General features: G+C 33.5%; 1 protein-coding gene across 4 annotated transcripts in view; it reads left to right on the top strand.

The window, feature by feature from the left end:
• LOC128234026 (transient receptor potential cation channel subfamily M member-like 2) overlaps positions 1 to 14,986 on the top strand; it is a 66,831-nt gene that overhangs the window by 48,574 nt on the left and 3,271 nt on the right. For 3 of the 4 annotated variants that reach the window (XM_052947970.1, XM_052947967.1, XM_052947971.1), the window contains 8 exons: positions 3,466 to 3,720; positions 4,368 to 4,542; positions 5,222 to 5,378; positions 5,830 to 6,035; positions 6,701 to 6,815; positions 7,057 to 7,078; positions 7,529 to 7,604; positions 14,250 to 14,290. In XM_052947970.1, coding sequence (XP_052803930.1) covers positions 3,466 to 3,720; positions 4,368 to 4,542; positions 5,222 to 5,378; positions 5,830 to 6,035; positions 6,701 to 6,815; positions 7,057 to 7,078; positions 7,529 to 7,604; positions 14,250 to 14,263 — 1,020 coding nt within the window. In that variant the 3' untranslated portion in view covers positions 14,264 to 14,290. The remainder of the gene's footprint in view (positions 1 to 3,465; positions 3,721 to 4,367; positions 4,543 to 5,221; positions 5,379 to 5,829; positions 6,036 to 6,700; positions 6,816 to 7,056; positions 7,079 to 7,528; positions 7,605 to 14,249; positions 14,291 to 14,986) is intronic. The other variant, XM_052947968.1, reaches the window with a different exon arrangement.

Raw genomic sequence — 14,986 nt, 5'->3', positions numbered from 1 at the left:
GATATTTTGTACCAAAACTACGTAAAACGTGGACTAAAACTTACAAATGTCGAACTCCTTTTTACTCAATAAAAGCTGTCTAGGTAAAAAGATATTTAGACGACAAAAACAAAATTCAATGGAAAATCTTTCTTTACCAGAAGCTTAATAATTATTGAAATGAATTGGTTTTTGAATGTGAATTAGACAATGTCCTAATAAACAAAATTTCAGAAAAGGGTTCATTCATTCATGGTGTCCTCAAAGCCTGGAGTAGAATTAAACAAATTTACGACTCAAACTCAATGAATTCAGCTAACACAGTAAAAAGGAATAACAATATGCAATATAAAAAACACTCTGTTTTTAAACAATGTATTAAAAAGGTATTAAGTATCTTGAACATATTTTTGACTATAAAACAAACCATTTTATGAATTTAATCAAATATAATACCTGTATAACATAAGAAATACAGATTTCATAAAGTACCAAACATTTGTTCGATCAATTCCAATACATATAAAGACACAGCTACTACAGATGAGACCTTTCAAACTAATATTCAACAGATGAAAGGAAAAGTTAAAACATCAATATGGAAACTCTGGAAAAAAACTCTGGATATAAGTGAAAATCTGGAATGAAAAACCATACATGGTTACATTTACAAATCAACGATACAACATTGCGTAGCTTCAACTACAAATTCCTTATGAGAATATTACAGACGAACCAATTTCTGTTTAAACTCAGATTAGTCGACTGCAAGCTATGTACAATTTGCAATTCAAATGTAGAATCAATTGAACATTGGTATTGGGAGTGTCAAAAACACAACAATCATGGAATAAATTAAACAACTTTCTTTCATGCTTTACAATGAAATATGGGGTTTTAACAGTGAAATAACAACAGTGAAAATATCAATTTGATATTTTCAGGGCAAAATAACGAGTGAAAATATCAACTTTCAGAACTACTTTTAAATTCCTTTGTTGTTACATGTACTTGCCTTGATCAAAACAGAACATTGGACTTCAGTAAATTATGTCAAAAAATGTTAAAAAAAGAAAGAAATATTTTATAAATTTAAATAAATATATAATTGGAAATTAACAACTTACCGTTTCTTACCGGTTATCCCGTTTATCAAACATTTTACTGATCTTTGAAGCTGAATGTTCGAATATTTGCTTTCATACCAAACAAATTACAGACAAAAACAACTGTTCGAACATAAATAAAAATTTATATCCTCGTTCAAATGTATTTTAAACTGCTAACCGTTGTAGTACGTAAAATGAGCTTCCTGGAGAATTCACACAATTTACTGGTAGATCCGATATTTTTTACCCCACCCACACCTCAAAATGTGTCAACAAACTAGCGTGGCATTTACTCTTTATCTGGAAAACAAACATTTTAAATCGAAACAGACTGGTCTCTGACAGTACGATGACTGAATATTAACTTACTATAAAAACACGCGTACATGCAGTCTTAAACTAAGAAGAATGGTTAAAATCCAATGAGTATCCACATTTGTTTTGCTAACACATTTGACCTTCCAAATTTTCATTCTTTAAATAGCGGCGTAGTAATTTGGTTTTGTATTCATGCCCATCTTAAAATAAAAAGTGTTTTCATTATTTTTTGGAACATATGTGCACTAATAATACTTCATTGTTTACTGTTCATAAAGCTTTGCAATAAAAAATAAAAAAGCGAATATTAAGCTATAAGAATGAATAGCAGAGAACTATTTCTCAGCAAACCGAAAGTAGAAAAGTTGACAGGTATAACTATGCATGAGGGGTTCCCCACGGGTAGCGGCGTAAAGCCCACCCATTTTCAAAAAAGGGGGTAATTCAGAAATAAATAAAAAAACAAATAAAACTCCGAAAATAAGCATAAAAGAAACAGAAAATTTGTTTATTTCTTACACTGAAATAAACAAATATCCTCTATTTATTGCACTGACGTCAATGAATATAACAATTTTACAAACATAAAGCCCTATTAGGATTGTCAAGAAAAGCAAGGACAGTAATATCTGTAATTTTCTAATTATCTTAATTAAATTGTATATCAACTGTATGACAGACAACTGTCTTTCGATGCATTTTTGAATTATATGAAATTAAGAATCAAATTAGAAAGAGGAAATAGCATTTAACAATAATGAGTTTCATACAACCCACAGATATAATCGGGAAGTACTATATGTTTTAAACACTAATATACAAAGATAGACACATCCAGCCTTAACAACGCTTAGTTTAAATACTACCAGGGGATGACCCCTATTGATAATGGATCACAGGTCTTCAGTAGGTAAACAAGGTAAAGCCATTAACCTAGATCGTTCACTTAAAAGTTATCGGGTTCTAGTTATTTTGCCTTTATATTTACTTTAACATAAAAATGTTATGTTTTCATACCATTTCAAAATTCTACAATTCTTATTTGAACGTTTTACATTTGATGACTTACATGTTTCGTTTCCCATGGTCCACTTTTCTATTTCCCATGCACCTTTTGTTGTATTCCCCATGCCATGGTCCTATTGTTTTATTTAAAATGTACCTATTGTTTTATAGACCATTGTGCTATTGTTTTATTTACCATGGTCCTTTTGTTTTATTTCCCGTGGTCCTATTGTTTTATTTACAATGCACCTATTGTTTAACTTCCCATGCATTGTTTTATTACCCATGATCATATTATTTTATTTCCCGTGGTTCTATTGTTTTATTACCCATGCACCTATTGTTTTGCAAACCCATGGTTATACTGTTTTATTACCCATGCACCTATTGTTTTGCAACCCATGGTTATATTGTTTTATTACCCATGCACTTATTGTTTTGCAACCCATGGTTATATTGTTTTATTACCCATGGTCCAATTGTTTTGCAACCTATGGTTATATTGTTTTATTACCAATGGTCCAATTGTTTTGCAACCCATGGTTATATTGTTTTATTACCCATGGTCCTATTGTTTTGCAACCCATGGTTATATTGTTTTATTACCCATGCACCTATTGTTTTATTACCCATGGTCCAATTGTTTTGCAACCCATGGTTATATTGTTTTATTACCCATGCACCTATTGTTTTATTACCCATGGTCCTATTGTTTTATAGACTATTGTCATATTGTTTCCCCCCAATGCACCAATTGTTTTATTACCCATTGTCTTTTTGTTTTACTTCCAATGATCCTATTGTTTCATTACACATGGTCATATTGTTTATTTCCCATGGTCCTATTGTTTTAAATCCTAAGCTCCTTCCTTCATGATTTGTTTTTGCTTGGGCACATTTCGTAAGTTTTGTCTGACGTCATTTGATGAAAAACATGCTAGGTTTTAAATTCAGGACCTAATTGATTCACAAAAAAATCTTAAATATTGAACTCTCGCATAATTGCAACAATCTATACAATAGCACAATATATATCCCATTGGTAACTCTTCAGATGGTGACCAGCTCTTCAACAACATTAGCCACGAAATTGCAAAGCTACTTCACTGACACGTGGAACGTTGTTGACACCATGACCAATATGTTGTTCATTATTGGAATAACCCTGCGATTCTTGCCTTATGAGGGCACGTTCGAAGCTGCCAGGGTCGTCCTTGCTCTCAACTTTATTACGTTTTTCCTAAGGTTGCTTTATATCTTCTCAGTTCACAAAGAACTGGGACCAAAACTTGTCATGATTGGCAAAATGGTAAGTTAATGCAATGTTTTTATGCATTTAAAGTTATAACCATTTACACGTTTCTTTATAAATTCAACGAAATAAAGCATATATGCTCAGGTATTACATTTATATGGCTACTGATGGATTTCTTGGTGGACTTATGTTTTACTAATCCATATCCAGGACCTGAGGTATTTCCTGGTCATCTTGGGGGTGTTCGTTTTTTTTGCACAATATGTAATACCAAACTGCTATAATTGTCAATCCTGATGTTTAACTTACCATATACAGGATTTGTGTTTTCGCAAAATATGTCATACCATAATATTATAATTTTCAATATTATAGAACCTACAGAAACAAGCTCAGTAGCAAATGTTTTAAACATAAACCCGGTTTAATGGCACTGGGTAAACGCCAAAGACATAGAACACAACCCTACTATTTTAATTATCCATATCTATGACCTGATGTACTTCCTGGTCATAGAGATGGTGTTCGTGTTTTTAACAATATGAAATACCATAATATTATTGTCAACCCTAATGTTTTACTTATTCTGATGGAGGACCTTCTGTAATTCCTTGTCATGTTGATTCTGTGTGTGTGTTCTTAAATTGCACTGTATGTAATACTATAATACTAATGTCAACCCAAGTGTTTCACTTATCCAGATGAAGGACTTAATCTACTTCTTTTTGATCCTGATGGTGTTCGTGCTCTCGTACGCGATCGCCGCCCACTCCATTCTCTATCCAAACGCCCCGCTAACCTGGAAGACGGCGGTTCAGATTATCCGTAAATCTTACTGGAACATCTATGGAGAGCTTTTCTTGGAAGAAATTGAAGGTTTGTTTTCAGCTCCTCTGCTTTTATGTTCGGGTTAAAAAAATGTCACGTATTGTTATAGACTTGGCGCCGATGTCCATGTCGTCGTCGTAGTGGAAATCCTCTTATTTTAGTAATTTACACCATTAATGATATTGGAATACAATGACAATTACTCTGATTTTAGATATTGTCTAGTAACGCAGCTTGTTGGTTACTCTATTTTTCGAAGAAAAATGTTGAGTTTTCATTATAGCTGTTGTGTTGTTTTCATTGGTGGTGTTGTTGTCATGCTTGACACGTTTGTGTTGGCCATAACTTGCAGGTTATTGAAAGATAAAAACATGACTTTTGTTGACTATCACAATATGTACATTTGTAGAAAATAAACTGTATCTAAAATATGTGTCGAAATTTACCTAAAACACTGGAACAAAATCAAGAGTGGGAATTTGCTTGCGATAAAATAGTTGTAAACTGATATAAGATTTCTTTGATGTATACCTTTGAAACAGATATAAGTGGCCATGCAATTGTACTGATTCGTTTATATTTTTTATGTCTCTTTATGTCAAATAGCTTGTTTAATAATATCAGCAGAAAGTCAAAGCTAAAATTAACATGTTGACCCAGACGATCGGGACTGTTTTGCATGTACAGCGTTCACTTATACAGATATCAAGTAATTTTGCATCCCCAGGTGAAGCTGACTGCTCGTACGATGCTATACTATGGATAAATGGTACCCAAGCAAGGTGCCCGACGGACACAGGAAAGTTGGTAGTGCCGATCATGATGGGCATCTACATGCTGCTTGCCAACGTTTTACTCCTTAACCTTCTCATTGCAATGTTCAGGTATGGTGTAGTATTTAAATAATTTCTTTTCAAATACCTTTTTACAGTTGTTATAGTTTACCTACATATCATAAGATTTGGTTTGAAAAGAAATTTATTATGAGTTTTAAGGTTGAAGATTTATTTCTTGAGACCAAAGTTGAATATTGTTTTTGGTGGAAAAGGTTGATAATTGAACGTCAATTGATCACCCAACCATCAAACTAGATCTACAATTTGAGTAAGTGGCATAAAATATGTTACGAAATGGAAGTGTTTTGTGACCTTTCCATTGCACATTCATACGTAGGATGATATTTACTTTTATATTTTATTGTTCTTCATTTTCTTTTTTCACAAAGTAGAGAACCTTTCAGATTTGTAACTTTAAGTTGCATTTCTGGTGAAATTGCTTGTGTAGCTTAGTAAATATCCTCCTTATATGAAACCTTTTTGTTTCTCTTTTCTTCAGCAACACATTCCAAAAAGTCCAGGACAACGCAGACAAACATTGGGTTTTCATGCGTTTCTCTCTAATCCACGAGTACTACACGCGGCCTGTACTATTTCCTCCGCTTATTCTTCTCGCGCACATAGTATTGGTATTCCGATTTGTATGTGAGTCATGCTGTGGTAAGGCTATGAAAAAGAATATTGAAGAAACTGACAAATTTTTGTGTGAGTATTTTTTAAAAAAGCGTTATTGTAGTAATCTGATAAATGTTTATAGGCAAATATCACTGTCGTAACACGAAACCAGGACAGTCTCACGGATTGGCTGTTTTTCACCAATCATTTATGGAAATTGGCGAGGCCCTCATAGTTTATTTATCGAGATATATTTTTATTTATCAATGGACATAGCTTATTGCCAATGACTTTCAAACAAGTAAATCTGCTTATAGATTTAATCAGGACTTCATGTATAAACTGTTTTTATCAGAAATAGATGCATAACCAATCGTAGGGATATTTGCCTTTAAGAAATACTTGAAGAAAATGTGTGAAATGACAGTGTTTTTCGACTTAAAGTACAAAAACAAAATCAATGCAAGTTAGTCTGTCATGTCCGTTTCCAGAAAAGTATTAAATGTTGCTTATTAAGCTCTGATTTGAATCGCATATTATGTTTATATTTTTAATTATAAGCCACAAACTCTTGTTTATCAATATATTTTAAAAGTTTGTTAAATGAGTTACGATAAGGAAATAAACGCACTTTGTTATTTTAAATGATTTTGTATGATTCTTGGGCCTACGATTCGGATTGTGACTTATACTTAACTCAATAATGGTATCTACAAGAATAGAACATGCAGATTTTGACAATTTGATAATTTTAGGTCGAAAGTTGAAGAATGATCTCGAGTTGACACAATGGGAGAAATTGATTGCCGATGCCTATCAACAGAAAGACGTGCAGAGTCTTGAACACAAGGTGGATAGCACACACGACATGTGAGTGGAACGCAGAAACTTGCTAATTCCATGCAATTTTAACATGACCTATTGACAAAAAACCTCTGTGGTATTTGCTCCGCATTTACTGAACATTTTATTTACGCACGTTTTTTATTTATAAATTATGTAACTACGGTAACGATAGATATTCGCTTATTTAGTTTTTGAAAGCTCTTAGTAAAAGTGATATGTGTCTTTGTTGCAAGTTTTTTGTTTTTACTTATTAGTTCTTTTTTAGGCTGGCCAAAATGAAAACACAGGTAAGATATTATAGAGATAAATATGGTGATGCATCTGTCGCCTACAAGCGTTGAACTGAAGATTCTATCTTAACAGGGGAGTAGGCTGACACGTATGGAGAAACAGGTCAGGTCATATAATATTATTTAAAATAAGGTTATATACGATAAGATTAAACTGGGGAATGCCTCTGTCACCAGCAACTACATGGAGAAACAGTAAGATAAGATGGGATGAAGATTTGTTGCAATGACACCTGAGGCTGATTCGAAGTATGTGCATTGTAGTACATAAAAGTGTTTATAGAGGCTGATCTGATTCGAAGTATGAGCATTGTAGTACATAATAGTGTTTATATCTCACAATGTGCTATATAATACTATTTCCTATTACAACGAAGAAGTATTGAATTATATTTTCGTTTCTGAATGTTTTTGAATTAAATAAATCAGTAACTTGTTTCTTCGCAGCTGGAAAGTACTAAAAAATCTGTGGAGTGGATAATTTCGACCCTTCAAAGCTCAAAGAATGAGAATAGGCATAAAGGTAGGGTCTTTTCTTGGATACGGGTTGAATTGTTTCTTTACATGGATATGAGCTTATCTTACATAATGGTTGAAATATGTTGTGTTTCACTTCACAAAGGCAGTAATGCAATAATGAATTGATAAAGCTATTTCGATTCGTGTATGGGCTGTTGGTGGTGTTTGTACGTTTGTGTCTCACGTTAAGTGTCGTCTGTGCCTTTTCCTTGTCCATCTAAACAGGGCTTATTCTTGGAAGTTTTGACCACTGGGTTTGTCCCTATAGTTTTAGTGTATAATTTTATAGTTGCTAACCTCATATAAGGCGCTGACTTGTGTCAAACTTAAATTTTGATAGGGGCTAATCCCTCATACTGAGTTTTATTGTGTCAACTTTGTATAGGGCCTTATCTCACATTATGGTTTGTAATGTATCAAACTTAAACTTGGAAAGGAGCTTATCAACATTTTCTCCCACCTCAGATAAGTAGATCGAATAATCTAACCATGCTAGATATTCTTATCTTGACCACGGGCGAAGATAAAATGCCCGTATGGAACTCCTTTTACCACATTGTAATTACCTCCCTTGTTGAAGACTGTCGTCAGTAGCATCAAGGAAATCTTGTCTTATGGTAATATTTAGAACGCTAATTAATTATATCTCGCTTCAGATGTCACCATAAAACAGTTTTCAGGCAGCATTCAAGAAATAATGCTTCATTCTCCTTAGAACTATTTAAAAAGACCGATTTGACTATTAACATTAACTTGATCACTGCGCATATATCCATGACAACCACGTGCTATCGCATATCCATACGCAATTATTTTCACTAAGCAAAAAAGAGTTCCAGCAAAAAATACATACTTAATTTTGTTTAACTGAGGTGGGAGAAAAAGAATCTACCATAGCCGCTCCTATAAGATAGGTTCATCCCGACCTTCGCGCAGGGTGTTTTGCGGAAACTCGGTAAACCTCGTTTCCGCAAAACACCCTACGCTCGGGTCGGAATGAACCTAGCTTACACTCTCGGCCATGGAAGATACTTATAAGGTCAAATTTTATCTTGGATAGGCGCTTATCTCTCATAAGGGTTGCATTGAAATAATTTCAAACTTGGATAGGGGTTTATCACACATAAGTTGTTGCATTGTGGTAATCCCAAAGTTGGAAATCCCAAATTTAAACTTGCGTAGAGGCTTAACTAATATAAGGGGTTGCATTGTGCCATTCAACCTCACATAAGGGCTACATTGTATCAAATTTAAACTTAGGTTATAATGGGTCTTACCTCACATACTGGGTTAAATTGTATAACACTTAAATTTGGATAGGGGTTTATCTCACAAACTGGGTTAAATTTTATCAAAATTAAACTTGGATATGGTCTTTTCTGACAAACAAGGTCACAGTGTATTAAACTTAAACTTGAATAGGGCTTTATCTCACACACTGGATTACATTGTATCAAACTTCAACTTGAATAGGGGCTTATCTCACATACTGGATTACATTGTATCAAACTTGAACTTGAATAGGGGTTAATCTCACATACTAGGCCACAGTGTATCAAACTTAAACTTGAATAGAGGATTATCTCACATACAGAGTTACATTCTATTAAACTTAACGTAACGTAACTAAAGGTATTATCCCACATAATGGGTAACTTTGACTCAAATCTAAACGAAGGTTACTTAGGCGCTTACCTCACAGCATGGGTTACTTTGTATCAAACAGAAAATAAGGTTACTAAGGAGCTTTCCTCTGATAATGGGGTTCTTTTATCAAACTGAGATTAAGGTTCCTAGCCTCAAAAAAGGGTTTGCAAATTATCAAACTTTAACTTGATGGTTTTGTGCACTGCATCGTATCTTTGAAAAGTTTTTGCATTAGGTGCTCTTAATTGTATTCCTCCGTCTGCATATGTGGAATCTCTAATCATAGAAGTATTTAGGCATAACCTATAAGTTAATAAATATTTGTTTTATAGTTAAGGTTCCTCAAGTGTATGCATGTTTAAACTTTTTGCTACTGAGCTTATTTCTGTAGTTTTTCGCATAAATATTGGGAAAAGTGTGTTTACTCTTTTGATTTACAGTGTAGCTCTGTTTCAATGTGTAGCTTTGTTTTACTTTGGTTGAAAATGAAAATTTATCCTTGTTTCAATATTTTGCGAGAGATTGAAATCTAAAATGAAAAGGAAATAAATATATAGAGGATATTTGTTTATTTCAGTGTAAGATCGTATTTTATTTCACGAGTGTCATAAAAAAACATATTTTCACGAGTGGCGATCTTACACTGAAATAAACAAATGTTCTGTTTCTTAATGCTTATTTTCGGAGTTTTATTTGTTTTTTTTTTTTATTTATTTCTGAATTACCCCTTTTTGAAAAGGGTGGGCTTTACGCCGCTACCCGTGGGGCGCCCCTCATGCATAATTATAGCTGTCAACTTTTCTACTTTCGGTTTGCTGAGAAATAGTTCTCTGCTATTCATTCTTCTAGCTTAATATTCGCTCGTTTTTTATTGCAAAGCTTTATAAACAGTAAACAATGAAGTATTATTAGTGCACATATGTTCCAAAAAATAATGAAAACACTTTTTATTTTAAGATAGGCGTGAAAACATAACCAAATTACTACGCCGCTATTTAAAGAATGAAAATTTGGAAGGTCAAATGTGCTAGCAAAACAAATGTGGATACTCATTGGATTTTAACCATTCTTCTTAGTTTAAGACTGCATGTCAGTTAATATTCAGTCATCTTACTGTCAGAGACCAGTCTGTTTGGCTTTAAAATGTTTTTTTTTTCCAGATAAAGAGTAAATGCCATGCTAGTTTGTTGACACATTTTGAGGTGTGGGTGGGGTAAAATATATCGGATCTATCAGTAAATTGTTGTGTGAATTCTCCAGGAAGCTCATTTTACGTACTAAAACGGTTAACAGTTCAAAATACAATTGAACGAAGATATAAAATTGTATTTATGTTCGAACAGTTGTTTTTGTCTGTAATTTGTTTGGTATGAAAGCAATGTTCGAACATTCAGCTTCAAAGATCAGTAAAATGTTTGATAAACGGGTTAATAGGTAAAAAACGGTAAGTTATTAATTTCCAATTATATATTTTGTTAAATTTTGAAAGATTTCTTTATTTTTTCTAACATTTTTTGACATAATTTACCAATGTCCAGTGTTCTGTTTTGATAAATGCAAATACATGTAACAACAAAGGAATTTAAAAGTAGTTCTGAAAGTTGATATTTTCACTCCTTATTTTGCAGTGAAAATATCAAATTGATATTTTCACTGTTGTTATTTCACATTTAAAACCCCATATATCATCGTAAAGCATGAAAGAAATCCTGTTCCTGCTTATTTTCTATGAATATTTAAGATTAAAATAAAATCATTGAAACAAAGCCCTGTTTGTCTTTGATTCAGATAATGATATACTTACGAAAATGATCCAAAATAAACAGGATTGTTCTCATATAACCAATATAGTTTAATATTTATACATCAAAATATACATTAACAAGACGTGGATAGTATCCGCTACAAACATTGACAATTTCATGAAAATAGTATGTATGTTGCAAAAGTTACAGGGCTCTGAACAAGGTCACTAACGCAATCACGGCGCACGCCGTATGCATTGGAATGACGTTAACAGCTTAATCGACGTCATCCTAGTTTTTTTTTTTTTTCAAAATAATCGCCGTCAGACTGGATGCACCGTTGGTGGCGATGAATCCATTGGTGTCGGAATATTTCCCCATACCACTCAGAGTCATATTGTTTGATAAATTGTGATGTTGCCGTGTGGAGATCTGTCAGCGAATCGAAACGATTATCTTTTAATTGTGTTTTGATTGAAGGGAAGGTGGCAAAATTAAAAGGTACCAAATCTGGGAAATATGGTGGGTGCCAAATTGTCTCCGAGGACCCCGATCTCCAAACGTGTTGTCTGTGCAGTATTGGACGATGCATTGTTCATATGCAAAATGAAATTTTCGAGGGGAATCCCCGGTCTCTTTTTCTGCAATGCGTGCACGAGGCACCGGCGGAGTACCTTTTCAAGTGAAAAAGACATTACGGCCCGCATATGTGATAATAAGTGTGACAAGAAACGATTCGCTATATGCAACTTACAAAATTACGTTAAATAAAAAGTATAGTATCACATATTTTAAAATAACACATAATTTCTGTTCATTTAAAATAAAAATGGATACATAAAGTGCTTAATATATAGCAATTGAATAGTTTTTACTTCAAACATAAGGACATATTTGAATTACATAGTGATATTTATATCAAAACTCGAAAATTGAATAACAACTAATTATCAAGTAATTCTATCTTGCTTTAATAATCTGCAATTACGGTCATATGGCTTGGAACGGCGTGGCTTAGAATCATCCCGTGCATGTCAGCAAACATGATGAACATGTACTTTCCGCAGCTCTTTGACACCCGGGCCTCATTGGGAGGTGGGGATCCGCTATGTTTCCACACGACCGACTCTGATTTTGTCTCGGGGTCATAAAACCAAAGCCACGTCTCGTCTGTTGTTATTATCCTACTTAGAAATCCGTCTCCCTCCCGCTTATACCTTCGACGGAAAGTTCTGGAGTCACGGACACGGAGTTCTTTTTCATGGTCTTTTAACAGGCGTGGGACCCAGCGTGCATGAACCTGAAAGCATTATTTGTTTAAAATTGAAAAATCATTTGTGAAAATAAAATAAACGTGTATTAATTCAATTATTAATTCAAATATTAAGTTATTTGTTTCCTAAGACTGGGCAACTAAGTTTGATAAATTATTTTCGATCTAATTAAAATACATACGTTTCTTTAACATAAAAATGCTGAATCATTTATGAGCAACTATTTTTAAGAAATAATATTTTCATATCGTATCATTAATGCACACACCTTCGACATTTGTAGATCCTCAGTAAGTATTCTATGAATTGTTCCATAGCCGACACCGAACATCTCCGACAACGTTCGTACCTTTAACCGTCGGTCCTTTGCTAATGCGTCAGCGATTGACGTCACCAACGTTGCACCGTATGCCTTTTTTTCTTCCTCTACCCTCATCATCTTCAAGGCTCTCTCTGCCGTCGCGGAAACGCCGATGCCATTCAAAAACCAGACTGCGACTGACACTGTTCTTTACACTTGTCTTCTGTATCATCTTGTAGGTTTGTGTCGGCGTTTTCCCTAATTCACTACAAAACTTTATAACTGCCCGAGCTTCAATGCGACCTGATGACGCCATTTTGTATACTCTGATCGTTGTTATTAGCTTTGAATGATACTTGTTTATTTTCGCATATAACGTTCAAATGACGTCAAACTTGCATATGACGTCACAAATACTTCAAATGACGTTTTGGCGGTTTTTCAATAATATCTAAGCTAAAGTGAGTTTATTACAATTGCATTACACATTATTATGTTAACTGTTCATTTTAATGCGCCGGTTGCTCGTTACCATGGTATGGGGCCGTTTAGACAAAAGGGCAATACAAACACATTCGGCAATAACATGAAACGATATAAAATACTTAACAGGTTAAAACGGTATATATATTGTTACACTTAACACTCTATGTTGTTATGAGTATGCCAGTCCTGTTTAGTTTGGATCATCCCTCTATTTTCTATTATTATGCATGCAATTCCAGCGAAGTTTATAAGGTATAATGTTGCTTGTATTGAATTTTATTTTATGACTATAAAAATGCATGGCAATTACGTTTTATTGCTACAAATTAAGTCAGCACTGTTTTGTATGCACAATGTTGTAAGAAATTGTTGACCGTCCTGGAGTGAAGAAAATATCAGAACGGATAAGGAATGTTTTTATTGAAACAGATAAAAAGTACATTGTCTGAAAACATATGAATTTAGCAATATGAATTGCATTGAAAGAGCTCCAGATAAGATTTTTCAATGAATTGGGTATTACCCACTCCTGATTTACATACTTTCAAATTTGGACTTATCATTATGGATCAAATATGCCCCATATGAATGAGTGAACCTTTTTCTGCACAATTGGGTGTTCAGAGTATGTAAGCATTATTTTTTACACCTGAATTGAAGCAAATTTGGTAAAACATGAAAACTTGCATATTTTGTTTAAAACATAAATTGACAAAACAACATATTTTATATCTTTAAATTCTAAACTAACATGTTTTTAACTGGAGAAGTCATGTCATAAGTAAAATTTTGATAGATTTCAATTATGCTTTATAGTCTGAATCAATGCTTCAATGCAATGAAATTGCGAAAACTTTGTTTCATGCATGAATAGTATTAGATATCACTCATCAGGAGCTTAGATGATTTATCAGCAGTCCCCAAATTTTGTTGACGATAAATACTGCAATTTGCTTTCCAAAACACAAACGACCTGTGATGTAATAATAATGAGAACTTGTTTTGAAAAACGATGCAGAACGGATGCAAACAAGTGACGCAATGCAGCGTTGAGAATGAAATTTGAATACTTTAAAAAATTAGAAGTTTTGCCTTAATAAAAACAGTAACATAAACAAATGTAGTATTTTATTTGTTAATATTAATATTCATTATTCCTGTAGTGGGTAATCATTTTTGTTAATTTGTCTTTGCAGAAACATGTGCATGAAAGTGACATTCTCGGATCCTTTTCAGAGTAAGTGTCATACGCTTTACTAGGGTAAGCACCAAAATTCAGTATGAGGGTAAGTGTTATAGTGTGGTATGAGTATTTGGATAAGTGCCATAAAGCGGTACTAGGGTAGGTGCTATAATGTGTTATAAGGGTAAATGCTATAATGTGGTATTACCAATTGGGTAAGGGTCATTATGCTGAATAAGGATATGCCATACTGCATTATTATTGTTAGTACGTGCATGTGTTATTAGGGTAAGTGCCTGAATGTGGCATTATTATTATCTTGGTAAGTGCAATCAAGCGCTATTAGTATATGTGCCATATGCAGTATTATGGTAAGTGCAATCATGTGTTATTTGGGTAAATGCCATAATGCAGTATTATGGTAAGTGCAATAATTGTTTTCCGGGTTATTACCATAATGCAGTATCCGTTAAAGTGTCATAATGCGGGAGACGTATATGGTCAGTAAAAACTGAACATATAAACTATATTCATGATATTGTTAAAAGATTGTGCTTTTTTTAGAAAACAAGTCAGACAATTGCCATAGCCCTGGTGTCATAATCGGTGATGATACAGCTGTCATCGAACTTAATAAGATTGGACACAATTAAAAAAGGATGACGATACTCACTTGAAACTTAGTAGACACGTTAAGAATGACACTAAACATCAATGTAACAAGTCCAACGCATAATGAAACTATTTAAT

Source organism: Mya arenaria, chromosome 5 (genome assembly GCF_026914265.1).
Source record: "Mya arenaria isolate MELC-2E11 chromosome 5, ASM2691426v1".
Classification (NCBI taxonomy): domain Eukaryota; kingdom Metazoa; phylum Mollusca; class Bivalvia; order Myida; family Myidae; genus Mya; species Mya arenaria.
This window is presented reverse-complemented; position numbering and strand designations above follow the sequence as displayed.